The 17059-nt window shown below is 42.2% G+C and overlaps 1 protein-coding gene across 1 annotated transcript in view; it reads left to right on the forward strand.

The window, feature by feature from the left end:
- The window catches only part of LOC140200180 (uncharacterized), a 33648-nt gene that overhangs the window by 8130 nt on the left and 8459 nt on the right, over positions 1 to 17059 (forward strand). The window contains exons 3-5 of the mRNA XM_072263102.1: positions 11529 to 11709; positions 15894 to 15951; positions 16876 to 17008. Of these exons, the coding sequence (XP_072119203.1) occupies positions 11529 to 11709; positions 15894 to 15951; positions 16876 to 17008 (372 nt within the window). The remainder of the gene's footprint in view (positions 1 to 11528; positions 11710 to 15893; positions 15952 to 16875; positions 17009 to 17059) is intronic.

Consider the following 17059-nt stretch of genomic DNA (forward strand, 5'->3'; position numbering starts at 1 on the left):
TATTCATGACCCTCTGAAGGTTTCTTCACCTATCAACTAATCTGTTGAGACCATTTCAACGTTTTTATTAAATCTTACTGGACTTGACTGCTCCAATACTCTCCTGGCTATTTCCGAAATTCCTTTCATTTGTTAAATATCTGCATGGTTAATGTCTAATGTCTTTAATGTCTAAAATTAAATAATGCTACTGACTTCAACAAACTAATTTAAAAATGTAGATTCTAATTTAGTGGAGCTTCTCTCTAGGTCATGGGTTCCCAACCTTTTTGTGCCATGGACCAATAGCATTAAGCTAGGGATCTGTGGACCCCAGGGAACCCTTGCCCCAGGTGGTTACTTGATCTTGTGCTGTGAAACAATTATGAGACCAATTATTTTCTTTTGACCACTTGTGAAGCAGTGGAGTTCACCACTGAACTCAAACATAACAAACCTTCTGTTGAGAACTGTACTTGGTAGGTCAGCTATATTCCATGTCAGATGCATGTCATTCCCTTGGCTTTGAGCATTGTGGTTTGGAGGTATTCCTATCATTGGGCACTTTCAGCCTATGCAGATTTTTTTTTACATCACTGCTTAATCTACATCAAGGTGATTTGCCTGATCCAGGTTAGCACCCATTTACTAACCCCCCCCCCACCCAACTAACTCCAATCAAGGAAACAGCCTTTGCCAACTTCCTACCTATACAAGGCCAAAAGCACTTGCCCTTAAATCAGCTCCTGTCTGAACTTCCACTGATATTCCCCCCCCCCAACCCCCCGCAAGCTGCCAATCCAGCCTCTCTTAACCAGTTGCCATTTGCAGCCCCATGGCTTATCTTCCCCTCAGCTGACAATCATAGACTTTGACATGTTGATCACAGTAACTGACTTTTGCCCTGTTTTACCCTTCCCTTCCACACACCACCCACCCCTGCACAGCCAAGGCCTTCTATCCCCTGCAGTGACCTCACATGTACCTGGTTTCCGTAGTGTATTCTGCTCTGGTTGAGCCACAAAGGAAGGGGCGGCATGGTAGTGTAGTGGTTAGTGTGGTAGCTCTACAGCCGATCGGGGTTTGATTCCTCCTGCTGTCCCTAAGGACTCGTACATTCTCCCCGTACCTACGTGGCTCTCCTCCCACATTCCAGAGGTGTACAGTTAGTTAGTTGTGGGTGCCCAAAGTGGGGCGATCCTTGCGTGCTTCCCCTAACGTAATCCTCGCTGGTTTAATTTGATGCAAATAATGCATTTCTCTTTATTTATACTTTATACTTTATTGTTGCCAAACAATTGATACTAGAACGTACAATCATTACAACGATATTTAATTCTGCGCTTCCTGCTCCCTGGAGTACAAATCGATAGTAAATATTAAAAATTTAAATGATAAATCAAATAGAAAATGGAAAGTAAGGTACTGCAAAAAAACTGAGAGGCAGGTCCGGATATTTGGAGGGTACGACCCAGATCCGGGTCGGGATCCATTCAGCAGTCTTATCACAGTTGGAAAGAAGCTGTTCCCAAATCTGGCTGTATGAGTCTTCAAGCTCCTGAGCCTTCTCCCGGAGGGAAGAGGGACGAAAAGAGTGTTGGCTGGGTGGGTGGTGTCCTTGATTATCCTGGCAGCACTGCTCCGACAGCGTGCAGTGTGAATTGAGTTCAGGGATGGAAGATTGATGTATTTTTGATATATTTTTGATGTATATGTGACAAATAAAGCTAATCTTTATCTAGGGCCCTCTGAAATTTCTGCACTTGCCCCCCACAAGGTCCAATTGATCTCCTTGTCAGGCCCTGGGGATTTATTGATCCAAATTTGCCATAAGACAGCAAACGCCTCCTTACCTGTAATCTGCAAAGGGTTCAGGACCTCACTGTTGCTTTGCCGCATTTCCGTAGACTTTGTGTTCATCTTCTGAGTAAATACAGATGCAGAAAAAATCCTTTTAAGATCTTCCCCATCCCTTTTGACTCCATGCATAGATTACTGTTCTGATCTTCCTGAGATCAAATCTGTCCCTTGCAATCCTTTTGCTTTTAACATATCTGTGGAATCCCTTTAGGAGTCTCCTTCACCTTGTCTGCTAGGGCAACCTCATGCCACCTTTTAGCCTTCGATTTCTTAAGTGTTCTCTTGCATTTCTTGTACTCTCTAAATACCTCGTATGTTTCTACCTGCCTATACCTGCTATGAACCTCCTTTTTTTTTCTCTCTCCTAACCAGGATCTCAGTATCTCTTGAAAACCAAGGTTTCCTAAACCTGTTATCTTTACTTTTTATTCTGACAGGCACACACAAGCTATGTACTCTCAAAATTTCACTTTTGAAGGCCTCCCACTTACCTCCCACTTTGCCAGAAAGCAGCCTGTCCCGATCCACACTTGCCAGATCTGTTCTGAAACCATCAGAGTTGGCCTTTATCCAATTTAAAATCTCAACCTGTGGATTAGACCTATCTTTATTCCATATTTACTTTGAAACTATTGGCATTATGATCATTAATTGCAAAGTGTTCTCCTACACAAACTCTTGTCTCCTGCCCTGTCTCATTCCCTAACAACGGATCAAATATGGCATCTCTCTCTCATTGGGACTTCTACGTGCTGATTAAGGAAACTTTCCTGAACACATTTGACAAACTCTATCTCATCTAGTCCTTTTACAGTATGGGAGTCCCAGTCAATATGTGGAAAGTTCAAATCACTTACTATCACAACCTTGTGTTTCTCGCAACAGTCTGCGGTGTCTCTACAAATGTATTCCTCTAAATCCTGCGGACTGCTGGGTGGTATATAGCCCCATTAATGTGGTCACACCTTTCTTAATCCTCAGCTCCACCCATAAAGTCTTGCTCAGCAAGCTCTCCAGTCGTCCTGACTGAGCAGTGCCGTGACACTTTTCCTGAGTGGTAACACCGCCCCACCTCCTTTAATCCCTCCTGCTCTGTCACATCCAAAACAATGGAATCCCGGAACGTGAGCTACTAGTTCTGCCCCTCCTGCAATCAAGTCTCACTAATGGCTACAATATCATAATTCCACATGTTGATCCATGCCCTGAGCTCATCTGCCTTTCCTACAATACTTCTTGCATTGAAATGTATAGCTCAGGACATTAGTCACACCATGCACAACCTTTTGATTCCTGACTTTGTCTGAGATTTTAAACTACATCTGTCTACTACCTGTTCTGGCACTCTGTTTCCCATCCTGCTGCAACTCTAGTTTAACCCCCCCCCCCCCCCCCCCAAATGCAGCGCTAGCAAACATTCCTGCTAGGATTTTAGTCCCTCTCCAGTTCAGGTGCAAACTGTCTCTTCCATATAGGTCTCACTTTCCCTGGAAAAGAGTCCAATGGTCTAAGAATCTGATGTCCTCCCTCCACCACCAACTCCTTAGTCACGTGTTTAAAGTCAAGTCAAGTCACTTTTTATTGTCATTTCAACCATAACTGCTGGTACAGAACATGGTAAAAATGAGACAACGTTTTCCAGCACCATGGTGCCACATGAAACAATACAAAAACTACACTGAACTGCGTAAGAAAAAAAACAAAAACTACACTAGACTACAGTCCTTTCCAGGACTGCATAAAATGCGCAAAACAGTGCAGGCATTACAATAAATAATAAACAAGACAGTAGGCACAGTAGAGGGCAGTAGGTTGGTGTCAAGCCAGGCTCTGGGGTATTGAGGAGTCTGATGGTTTGGGGGAAGAAACTGTTACATAGTCTGGTCGTGAGAGCCCAAATGCTTTGGTGCCTTTTTCCAGATGGCAGGAAGGAGAAAACTGTATGATTTTCCTCTTTCTGGCCTCACTAGCAGGTAGCACAGTGCATCTTTTCACCATTTTAATGGTTGTCTAAACTAGTTTAAATTAGTCCAGCCTCATTTATTGCTGCTCTGTCTCTCACCACTCTGCCATTTCCCAGTTAGTAATCAAACTATTGCTGCTTCATCCAGTCAGATTGAACCCTGTGTGAAAGACGAGAGCAAAGTGAACAAAACAACTACTCAAATGTTCTCGTCTGTTGGAGATCATGTCCATAAGCATTTCCCACTGTAGAAACTGAAGGCAAAGTCGACAGGAGATAAAACAATTTGCAATAGAGAACAGAAGCCCGTGGTGCTCTAGTTTTCAGAATGATCCTCTAGAAGTGACCAGTTTTGGCAGTGGAGATTAGGGTTTGACATCTCTTTGTGTCCTGTCTAGTGAGTAATAAAATTAAGCATCTGGTTTAAATCTGCATCCCTGGACTTGAGGGAGAGAGATGAGGGGCACGTAAGGAGAAATGGTCAATCTAAATGCAGGACAGGTTTTATTAAAGACAATGGTGTGAAAGATGAGGGTTGATTGAGCAGATTGGTAGCTGCAGGAACGAGGGGCAAAATAAACATTTATCCATATAGAAGGCAATCTGTGGAGAATGATGCTAGCAATCGCATGAGTTGCATTAATATTACTGGAGGAGCGCAGGTGGCTGGTGTTGGTAGATGAGAAGGGTTAAGATTTCAGGTGAAGATCACTGTCTCAAGCTGCTGCCTTTTAGATGGAGGTTGTGCTTTGTCCCTGTTGTTCACGAGGTTGCAGATGTCACCTGTAGTTCTCAGTTGAAGATGGAGAACTTCCTATTTTGCTCAGTGTGAGAAGAGTAATATTTGTTTTCAATAATATTTCAGGCAGTTTTCATTGTCTTCAAGCATAGTTCTTGTCTGCTGGTCTGTGTATTTTCAGTCCCTTCATTCTCTGGATTTGGGATTTTCTTTTATTCTGTGGTAGCTTTTGTTTTATTCAAAGCAGGAATCAATGGGTATTTGACTAGTTAACAGGTGTGTGTCAGGGCTACAGAGAAAAGACGAGAAAGAGTTTTTTTTAAAAAAAAACTCAGTCATGTTTGAATGGTGGAGCAGATTTGAGCCGAATGAGCTAATTCCGTTCCTATATCTTATGGATTATGTATATAATTCTATTTTCAAAGGCTCCTCAGGTTAAGTTGTAAATAAGGTTTGAAGTGCTGTCTTTTCAACCTCACTCCTCTTAATACAGTGTGTCTATGGAAATGTTTTTTCATCTGCTTCCAACAATGCACAGCTGCCCTGGTATCATCAGAGTTTACAGACTTCAGTAACCCTCAGCAGATTTGTATCGTTGACAGATGGAAGATGCTCAATTCTGGCCATATTTTTCATTTGGATGCTACCTAGGAAACATTATTTTTGATTTGTGTTGCCACGCTATTTGGAGTTGTTGCCTAACTTAGGAGCTGCCTCATTAAAATAATGTTATTACATCATATTCAGTTCACAACATTTATAGAACAGAACACAAACATGAGAAGTAGGAGCTGGCGTAGGCCATTTGGAATTGAGCTTACTGTTCTACCTCAATGTCATTTTCCTGCAATATTTCCTTATTTCCTTGAATCAAATATCCAGAAATCAATCTATCTCTATTTGGAATGAACTTGATGATAGAGCTCATAGAGTATTCCTAAGTAGAGAGCTCCAAAGATTCAGTATCCTCTGCATGAATAAATTTCTCTTCAGTCTTACATAGCTTAGTACTCATTCTGAGACTGTGACCCTAGTTCTCAACTCTGCACCCAACATCCACCCTGTCAGGATCTTTAGAACTTTCAATAAGATCTCTTGTTCTTCTAAGCTGTAAGGTATGTAGGTCTAGTCTACTCAATCTAAGTGTACAAAGCTCGCCATCCCTGCAGTGCTTCTACACCAAGTATTTTCTTTTATAGGTAAAGAAACCAAAACTCTACACTAAACTCCAGATGCTGTCTTGTCAAAGGTCTTGTAGGATCATAGAGTGATATAGCAGAAGAAAAGACCCTTCAGCCCATCATTGTCAACCATGAAGTACTGTCTGTACTACACCAAGTCATCAGTGCTTGGCCTAATAACAGCAAGACTTGTTTTCTCCTCTATTCAAGTTCTCAAATTGTCATGTAACAAAAGGAACAAAATACCATTTGTCTACCTAGTTACCTTGTCACACAGGAATCTTGATTTTTTTTTTAGTGAATTGTGTGAAGAACAGGTAAAATGCTTTGAGCACTATCATTGCCCAATTTCTCACCATTAAAACAAAAAGTACGCTACTTTTCTATTTCGTGCTTCACATTTTTGAGTTCTATAAACTCTTCGGCCTCCAGCTGGGTACAGGTATCGATCTTAACTAACATTTCGATGACAAACTGTGCCATCTTTATCAGGGATGATGCCTGGGCCTGCGCATTTATACCCCTGTCGTCTGTCCTTCCTGATTGGTTAGTCCAATCAGATTTCTGTGCTCCCATCTTACAAAGGGAGACAACATAGTCGTTAAATGCTTAGTGAGGTAGTAAGTTGGAAAATTATCCCACTGATGATAGGCATCGAGCGGAACCCTTGTGTATCTTAGGGAGCCCATAAAGTTTTGGTGGTATGGAGGCAGAAGTGTCTTGCATATGTGTGCTGGCAGTCTGGATTTCTTCAGTAAAGTGGAGGTCATCCTCTCAATCGAAGCCATGGGGTCCCGCTGTAGAGCTCTGTAGGCGGGATCATCCAGAATCTGTTGGACTTTCCTGTGGTATTCCTCCAAGGGCATCAGAATGGTTGCATTTCCTTTGTCTGCTGGTAAAATCATGATGGGCTGGGTTCCACCGTAGTGCCTGGAGGGCCAGTTGGTCTGCTTTTGTGATGCTCAGTTTCAGCAAAACAGCCCTTTTGAGGGCCGTGCAGACCTCTATCCTCGCCTCCTCTGCAATATCGCATGATAGTTTTTAGATTGCTTCTCTATTTGACAAATGTAATCCCGATAAGGTATAGCTCTGGGGACTGGAGTGAAGCTTAGCCCCTTGGTGAGGATCGATCTAGTCGCCTTGTTGATGCTTTGCCCAGTTTGATTGATGGCATTGGATCCTTTCTGGGTCCATTGGTGGGATGGCTGCATTTCGTTGGGATAGTTTGTTGTATTTCTTGGCCTGCTTCGCAGTGTTCCTTTGTGAAACTAGTTCACCTTGGGCAGCAGTGGACCTGTTGAGAGAAGAAGGTTGACAATTCCAGATGAAGAGTTGATGTCCAGAGCAGATCTAATGCAGTGGATATATTTATTACTCCCATTCCTGGACTTTCTAATATGACGAAAACCAGACAGTAGCCTTGGTCATGGCATCTATCAGAAACTGACTTGGACCTCAACAATAACAGCCACCATCACACTTCCCAATGTAGAGCGGTCCTTTCTACTTTGATTAACTGTGCGAAAACTATTTCGGACCCAGAGGGTCTGCACAAGAAAATAAGACTATTATGCATGACATTCCTACAGAATGGCTACAAGGTGAAGGAAATCAATCGGGCCCTTAAAAGGGCTGACGGAAAAACCAGGAAACCTAACAACGAGGAGGAAGGCATCGCTACCACCTATCTTCTCCATATTTCCATGGTTTCCTGAAGGATTGCCAGGATCCTGAAGAAATACCAGATTAATACCATACCACAAACCTGCAAGGAAGCTCAAAATCACAGCTTGTGTGGGTCAAAGATAACCTGAGACTCGGGGCAGCTGGTATTTACAGAATTCCTTGTGAATGTGGAGCAGCGTATTTCGGCCAGATGGGGCACAAGGTGGAAACCTGCATCGAAGAGCACGGGTATCTGAGTTACCCGGAGAAATCGGCGGTAGTAGAACATTGCATTTGAAATGCCCATAGAATTGACTTCCAATGGCATAAAACTGCTGTGCCGTGCCAATGGCTTTTGGGACCACCTGCTAAAGGAAGCCATTGAAATAAAACTAAAGGAAAAGAATTTTAACAAAGACGAAGGTCCCGCTCCAAGTAAGAACAAGAATTTGATTCTAAACAAGGTGGGACAGTGGAAACCTGATTGGATGGAGGACTAACCAATCAGGAGGGACTGCTGATGGGGGTGTAAATACCACTGGACTAGACATGCCCAGGCATCATCTCCAATGAAGATGGCACAGTTTATCAGTGAAACGTTGGTTAAAATTGATCCCTGTACCTGGTTGGAAGCCCGAATAGAGTATATTTGTCATGCATCCCGGGAAAGCACTAGATCCTTTTTGATGTTTTTGTTAATTTATGCAAATGTCTGTATTCCTTGTAAACTACTTTAGATCCTCCTCCCTATTTGCTCTCCCACCTAATTTTGCATCATTGGCAAATATGAACTCCTGATAATTGGTGACCACAAATAAATTATTAATATAGATTTTTAAAATCTGATGCCTAACCGCTGATCGCTGTAGTCATACCCACTCTAGTGAAAAACATCAGTTCATCATCTTCATCTTCAGTTCTCAGTCCATGTCAGTATATAATCTCCAAATCCATGTACTCTAACTTTGATCAACCTGTGTGAGATGTTATCATAACATTTCTGCAAATCCAAATACAGTGCCTTTTTAAAAAGTATTCACTCCCTCTTTTCCTGCCCCCCCACCGACCTGGAAGTTTTCATTTTTATTGTTTTACAACATTGAATCACGGTGGATTTAATTTGGCTTATTTGATGCTAATCAACCCAAAAAGACTCTTTCGTGTCAAAGTGAAAACAGATCTCTAGAAAGTGATCTGAATTAATTACAAATATAAAACACAGAATAATTGATTGCATAAGTATTCACCCACTTCAAGTCAGTATCTAGTAGATGCACCTTTGGGAGCAATTACAGCCTTGAGTCTGTGTGGATAGGTCTCGATCAGCTTTGCACATCTGGACACTGCCAATTTTTCCCCATTCTTCTTTACAAGACTGCTCAAACTCTGTCAGATTGCATGGGGATTGTGAGTGAAGAGTTTTCAGGTGCAGCCACATTCTCAATTGGATTAAGGTCTGGAATCTGACTTGCCACTCCAAGACATTAACTTTGTTTTTAAGCCATTCCTGTGTAGCTTTGGCTTTGTGCTTGGGGTCATTGTCCTGTTGGAAAGCAAATCCTCTCCCAAGTTGCAGTTCTTTTGCAGACTGCATCAGGTTTTCCTCGGGATTTCCCTGTATTCTGCTGCATTAATTTTAACCCTGTACCCTCACAAGCCTTCCAGTGCCTGCTGCAGTGAAGCATCCCCACAGCATGATGCAGCCACCACCATGCTTCACTGTAGAGATGGTGTGATTTTGATGATGTGCAATGTTTGGTTTATGCCAAACATAGTATTTAGTCTGATGGCCAGAAAACTCAATTCTGGTTTCATCAGACCATAGAACCTTCTTCCAGCTGACTTCCAGCAAACTCTAGCTGAAATTTTGAGTTTTTTTTCCAACAGTGGCCTTCTCTTTGCCACTCTCCTATAAAGCTGCAACTGGTGAAGCACCTGGGCAACAGTAGTTGTATGCGCAGTCTCTTCAATCTCAGCCACTGAAGCTTGTAACTCCTCCAGAGTTGTCATAAGTCTCTTGGTGGCCTCCCTCACTAGTCCCCTTCTTGCACGGTCACTCAGTTTTTGAGGATGGCCTGCTCTAGGCAGATTTACAGCTGTGCCATACTCTTTCCATTCCTGATGATTGACTTAACTGTACTCTAAGGGATATTCAGTGGCTTGGAAATTTTCTTGTGTCCATCTCCTGACTTGTGCTTTTTGATAGCCTTTTCACAAAGTTGCTTGGAGTGTTCTTTTGTCTTCATGGCGTAGTTTTTTTTTGCCAGGATACCATCTCACCAGCAGTTGGACCTTCCTGGTACAGAAGTATTAATCAATTGAAACACCTTGACTGCACACAGGTTTATATATAGCTAGGGCACCTTAACTAATTATGTGACTTCTAAAACCAGTGATGATTTGGTGCGTCATATTAAAGGGGGTGAATACTTGTGCAATCAGTTATTTTGTGTTCTATATCTGTAATTAATTTAGATCACTTTGTCGAGATCCGTTTTCACTTTGACATGTCTTTTTCTGTTGATCAGTGTCATAAAAAAGCCAAATTAAATCCATTGCGTTTCAATGTTGTAAAACAATAAAACATGAAAGCTTCCCTGGGGGAGGCGGAATACTTTTTATAGGCACTGTATATTGCATTCACAGTTTCCTTCTTTTCAATTCTGATGTCACATCTTCAAATTCTGTAGATAAATGAAACATTATCTTTCTCGCACAAATGTATGCTGACTCTGCTTTATTCCGATATGCTGCTGAAGATGTTCATAATGCATCATAGATTCCAACATTTTCTCCAAGCTAATAGATCAATATTACCCCATTTTCACTCTCCCTCCTTCCTTAAATATTGGGGTGGCATTTTTAATCCTCCATTTTGCAGGAATCATTCCTGCAATGTGTGGAAGTTTGGAAAATAATAACCTCAACATCCACCTTCTCCACTGCAACCTCTTTAACAGCTTTCCTGGGACTTGTTGGTTTTAATTTCAATTCGGATTCTATAGACCTCACCATTTTCACAAAAGGAGGGAGGAGAAGATGGCGGCACGACGCAGCGCGTGCAGCTATTCCAAATTATATCGTATGTGTTAACTAGGGGCCGTGCACAATCCTGATTTGATGGAGACAGCTGTGAGAAGTACGGAGGAACACCTGGAGAAACTTCTGAAATACCCACTTCGCTGCCGCTGCTACTGTGTGATGGAGAATCCCTGGAGGGGAAGGCCCCAAATCCTTGGCTTTGCCTGTTGCCGGGTTCGGGGTTGAAGCGCTCAGCAGAGATGGTGCTCGACGTCAGAGGGCTGGTCGGAGGCTTGGAGTTTTTGGACGGACTCAAGAGTCGGCTGTGGTCGGGTACTTCCAGAATGCTGCATCGGCAAGTTTGCGGCACTGGAGGTTCATGGCAGGGAGAGTTTCTCCCTTCAACCGTCTGCATGAGATGATGGGACTTTTGAGAGACTTTGAGACTTTTTACTGTACTCATGGTTTGTTCTTCATCAAATTACGGTATTGCTTTGCACTGTTGTAACTATGTTATAATTATGTGGTTTTTGTCAGTTTTCAGTCGGTTTGTCTTGTGTTTCTGTGCTATCATTCTGGAGAAACGTATAATTTCTTAATGCATGCATTACTAAATGACAATAAAAGAGAACTGTGTGTCCTCATAATCTAATAATCTAATTTAAAGGCCTGTTTAACAATGTTCGATTCTCAATAATGATTAATTTTGTGGAATATTTTGTGTAATTGCAGGCTTGTAGTTAATAATTATAAATAGTTTAGAATTGGATTTTATTCCTATTTATATCAACATACATTACCTTTCTCAGGACAGTTTTGTATTCCACCAATGCAGATAATTGCACTAGGCTCCGAGACAGCTTCTTTCACCAGGCTGTCAAATTTATCAGTACACATTGATCTGATTGCATACCTGACTATATGCACATGTATACAAAACAGTTATATGCACTATTTTAGAGCTTGGCCAATATCATCCCACATTTCCCTTCCTTATTCTACATTCCAACAGAGACGCAACGTGAAGATTTTTATTCCCTCATGTTGTGAGATGGATGTAAGAAGTTAAATTAATTCTAATTCTAATTTTCTTAAACTCCCTCTGCTTGTTCTTTTGCAGTTTTAAGTGACTTGAAGCTTGCACAATCAAAAAACTGTCCAGAAGAGGAGAATGTAATCAGTGATTTGCAGTCTTCAGATAATTTCAAAGGAGACAACAGTGAAAATCCTTTTTCCAGCTGTCCTGCTGTTGCTGCTGAATCTGATAGACAAAGCACTGGGGCTCTCTTGGAGCAAGAGCTGTGAGTTTAACTCTTAAATTGTACATTTCCAGACTTAACACTTTACCAAAATAGAGCCATACCTGTAAAATAAATAAGAATGCTTGAAGTTTTCTTGAAATATTGGGAATATACAAGCTCATTTGCATGGGAGCAGGTGGCACTGTGGTGCAATAATTCAAACTACTGTTTCCCAGGTTCAGTGACCCAGTTTCAATTCTGAGCTCTGAACAGAATCAGGTTTAATATCGCCAACATATGTTGTGAAATCTGTTAACTTTATGGCAGTAATACAGTGTAATGCATGATAGAGTAAAAATAAACTGAATTACAGTAAATCTACATGTATGTACGTGTTCACTCACTCAAAGTCCACTCAGAAATCAGATGGCGGGGGGAAGAAGCTGTACCTAAGTCGCTGAGTGTGTGCTTTCAGGCTTCTGATTTTCCTACAATGAGAAGAGGGCATGTCCCGGGAGGTGGGGATCATTAATGATGGATGCTACCTTTCTGAGGCACTGACCCTTGAAGGTGCCCTGGATATTACGGAGACTGGCGGCCATGATGGAGCTGACTAATTTTACAACTCTCTACAGCTCACCTGTACCTCGATCCTGGGCAGTAGTTACCCTCCCCCCATGATACCAGGTGGTGATAGAGCCAGCTGGAATGCTCTCCGCAGTACAGCATTAGAAATTTGAGTGTTTTGGTGACTTACCAAATCTCCTCAAATTCCCAATGAACATAGCCGCTGTCTATGTGGAGTTTGCACGTCCTTCCTGTGACTTTGTGCATTTCCCACCATGTTTCTAACGTGTCTGGTCAGTAGAACAATTGGCCACTGGTGTGTATGTGAATGGCAGAATCTGAGGGAGTTGGGTTATGGGAATGTGAGGAGAATAAAAACCCCTGTTGGAGGCAGTAAATAAATGGATTCTTAATGGTTGGTGTAGACTTAGTGCTTTATGACTATGACTTCTGTGTTTAAGATGTAAACTCTCTCTCTCCAAAGTAGAACAAGTTCATGAGCTGAACAACAAATTGATTCTGGACTCAATGTTTTCTGTTGATGTAATGAGTTTTATCTTACCTCATGACTAGATCCTGAGGAGTATTTCTCTTTGCAAAGTCTCTTAAATCTGCATTTATCGGCTTTGTTTGGCTTTGCATGTATTAGCAGCAGCCAACTGCAGCTTCCCAAAGCAGATTTCTGTTCTTTATGTCAGACAAAAGTGATCTCGGGGAGGGTTACAATGGCAACCAAGCCTTCACCCCTTGTTAAGATTGTAATGAGCAGAGTACAGCCTGTGTACTCTGTTATGTCATACCATCCAAAGTCAGAACAGTGCTTGTATACTGTACAACGTATAGGGAATAAGTTTCCTGGCCCTCATCCCCTTCCATCTGCAGAATGCCAAAGTCCGGTGCCTCACCCATTAGAGACACTCCAGACTGAATTTTCCCAGGAAAAGTCCACAATCAAATTGGATCTACAATTTTATTTTTCTTTCCTTGAATGGAATACAAAAATAACAACAACAAAGCAATTGTGTAAATTTAGAAAGTATTTCTGCATTAAAACCATCCAAGTTAAGCTAGTTGATCATATTCCTGTAACTGTATGACTGCCAAGATAGTAAAAGATAATTACATAGTTTAACGTTATTTTAAGCTCAGACCTTACTCCAGAATGTTAAACTCTTAAACTTTTCGATGATTTTAAGTTCCCTGGCCCCCACCGCTTTATTTTCACCATGGATGTTCAGTCCTTATATACTTCCATCCCCCATCAGGAAGGTCTCAAAGCTCTACGCTTCTTTTTGGATTCCAGACCTAATCAGTTCCCCTCTACCACCACTCTGCTCCGTCTAGCGGAATTAGTACTTACTCTTAATAATTTCTCCTTTGGCTCCTCCCACTTCCTCCAAACTAAAGGTGTAGCTATGGGCACCCGTATGCCTGCCTTTTTGTTGGCTTTGTGGAACAGTCTCTGTTCCGTGCCTATTCTGGTATCTGTCCCCCACTTTTCCTTCGCTACATCGACGACTGCATTGGCGCTGCTTCCTGCACACATGCAGAACTCGTTGACTTTATTAACTTTGCCTCCAACTTTCACCCTGCCCTCAAGTTTACCTGGTCCATTTCCGACACCTCCCTCCCCTTTCTAGATCTTTCTGTCTCTGTCTCTGGAGACAGCTTATCCACTGATGTCTACTATAAGCCTACTGACTCTCACAGCTATCTGGACTATTCCTCTTCTCACCCTGTCTCTTGCAAAAACGCCATCCCCTTCTCGCAATTCCTCCGTCTCCGCCGCATCTGCTCTCAGAATGAGGCTTTTCATTCTAGGACGAGGGAGATGTCTTCCTTTTTTAAAGAAAGGGGCTTCCCTTCCTCCACTATCAACTCTGCTCTTAAACGCATCTCCCTCATTTCACGTACATCTGCTCTCACTCCATCCTCCCGCCACCCCACTAGGAATAGGGTTCCCCTGGTCCTCACCTACCACCCCACCAGCCTCCGGGTCCAACATATTATTCTCCGTAACTTCCGCGACCTCCAACGGGATCCCACCACTAAGCACATCTTTCCCTCCCCCGCTCTCTCTGCATTCCGCAGGGATGGCTCCCTACGCAACTCCCTTGTCCATTCGTCCCCCCCATCCCTCCCCACTGATCTCCCTCCTGGCACTTATCCGTGTAAGCGGAACAAGTGCTACACATGCCCTTACACTTCCTCCCTTACCACCATTCAGGGCCCCAAACAGTCCTTCCAGGTGAGGCAACGCTTCACCTGTGAGTCGACTGGGGTGATATACTGCGTCCGGTGCTCCCGATGTGGCCTTTTATATATTGGCGAGACCCGACGCAGACTGGGAGACCGCTTTGCTGAACATCTACGCTCTGTCCGCCAGAGAAAGCAGGATCTCCCAGTGGCCACACATTTTAATTCCACATCCCATTCCCATTCTGATATGTCTATCCACGGCCTCCTCTACTGTAAAGATGAAGCCACACTCAGGTTGGAGGAACAACACCTTATATTCCGTCTGGGTAGCCTCCAACCTGGTGGCATGAACATCGACTTCTCTAACTTCTGCTAAGGCCCCACCTCCCCCTCGTACCCCATCTGTTACTTATTTTTATACACACATTCTTTCTCTCACTCTCCTTTTTCTCCCTCTGTCCCTCTGAATATACCTCTTGCCCAACCTCTGGGTCCCCCCCCCTCCCCTCCTTGTCTTTCTTCCTGGACCTCCTGTCCCATGATCCTCTCGTATCCCCTTTTGCCTATCACCTGTCCAGCTCTTGGCTCCATCCCTCCCCCTCCTGTCTTCTCCTATCATTTTGGATCTCCCCCTCCAACTTTCAAATCCCTTACTCACTCTTCATTCAGTTAGTCCTGAGGAAGGGTCTCGGCCTGAAACGTCGACTGCACCTCTTCCTAGAGATGCTGCCTGGCCTGCTGCATTCACCAGCAACTTTGATGTGTGTTGCTTGAATTTCCAGCATCTGCAATATTCCTGTTGTTTCCAGAATGTTTCCCTCATTTTGATCAGCACATACTGTATTTAAACAATAATTCTTTAACTCTGGAAAAATACATAATTAACAGATAACTAAAGGGGAAATAATTCATCTGCTAACATTCATGTACTATTGTCATTGCTGTAGGTGAGAATATGATTAGTCTTGTCTTCTTGTGTCATGATGTCACCTGTTCTTAACTAACAACCAGCAGGTCTGATGAATAAATTACTTATTCAATTCACTGTTTGTGGAATCAGTTTCTTTCATTTAAAGCAGCTTCCATATTTAAAGTAACAGTTGCCCTTGGAGAGCGGGAGAGTCTATACGTTTGACAGTTCAACTTAATACTGTTATGGGATCTTCCTTATAGTAGAGCATATGTACCTGGGATAGCCTGTTGTTCATTGCCTGTATAGTGGTTTGGGATATTGTGAAGATTTAAAAGGCGCTGCATAAAACCAACCATGTTCCTTGTGGAGATAAAAGCAAAGTTAATATTTCAGTTCAGTGATTGAAAGATCATTACACTGAAATGTTCTCCCCCTCCTCCCTGTTGCCCTCACCCCTCCCCCTCCCCCTCTCCCTTTCCAGCATTCCATGATTTTATATTTTGGTATCCACAGTCTTAGTTTTCCACTTCATTCTTTATTAATTACATGGTATTTATTTTGGTAGGTGCAGTAGCCACAAATTGTTGCAGCTGGAATCACAAACCATGTTTCAGCAACTCCAGGTAATTGTTTAATATAGTGATTTTTTAAAAATATAAATTGTACTTTGCCTCCAATTGAATATACCTATTGGATTGTTCCTAGACAATTAATAGTAAATGTTAAAAGAATGGAAAGCTCATTTAGACAATTAATTCCAAACAGAATCTGGATTTGTTGGTTTATTTTTCTTCACTTGCCATACTGTGGAGAGAGCACAATTCCCTATCCATTAATATGTAGGGAAACAATTTTGGCAATTTGTCTGTGGACACGGTCACTAACAATTTCACATCAAGCAGGCACTGGCCCCTGGTAAAAAACCTGAGGGTAAAATAAATTCAAAAGAATTATGACCTTGGTATGTGGCAAGGAATCTTCTGTAAAATGTTTAGTGTTAGGTATCCATGCCTGCTCCCTTCAGAGCAATGAAGGGTTGTGCAGAATTTCAGGTTGGGCTGGTTTACCTCCAGGGAATCAACTATTTAAGTAACAGTTCATTGTATTGGGGATAGCTAGAGCAGAGATCAAAGCAAATAAAGGGGATCCCTCAAGTCACACTGTAACAGAATAGCAGTAACTTGAAATTTCTCCATTCCTAACCTCTGAAAAATTCTGAACTTCAAATTTATTGAGCAATGAAAACTTTGGATAGATTTATGAATACAAGTAATTAGTTTACAATGTGGAATTTACATATGCCTCTGTTTTACACAAGAGTATAGGTAACCATTTCAAAAGGAGAGATGTATTCACATTTACTGCCATTTCTTAGTGGAACAGAATGGAAAATTCCAGCTCAATCAAGCTATTTGGCCGATGATGATGAATTCCATGGATAATGAGCTTGTGGCTAGATTGAGGACTGGACACTTGCATGTATTTTGTCATTTGTGCTGCTAATTCCACAAATAAACTATCAATTAAGTGAACATAATTTACCACAGGTACGGCTGAAGCCGGCTGCAGTTCCCCATATGAAAAGGAAAGTGTTTATGTATCATGACATTTATAAACACGTTGTTGATAATGAACACCATAAAGTCCTTGGCCAATACTCAGAAACAAAGACCAACAATGGTAAGTAAGCAAAAGCTTTACGTAAAACTCTTCTTGTTATTTCCTTTATGT

Source organism: Mobula birostris, chromosome 7 (assembly GCF_030028105.1).
Source record: "Mobula birostris isolate sMobBir1 chromosome 7, sMobBir1.hap1, whole genome shotgun sequence".
Lineage (NCBI taxonomy): Eukaryota > Metazoa > Chordata > Chondrichthyes > Myliobatiformes > Myliobatidae > Mobula > Mobula birostris.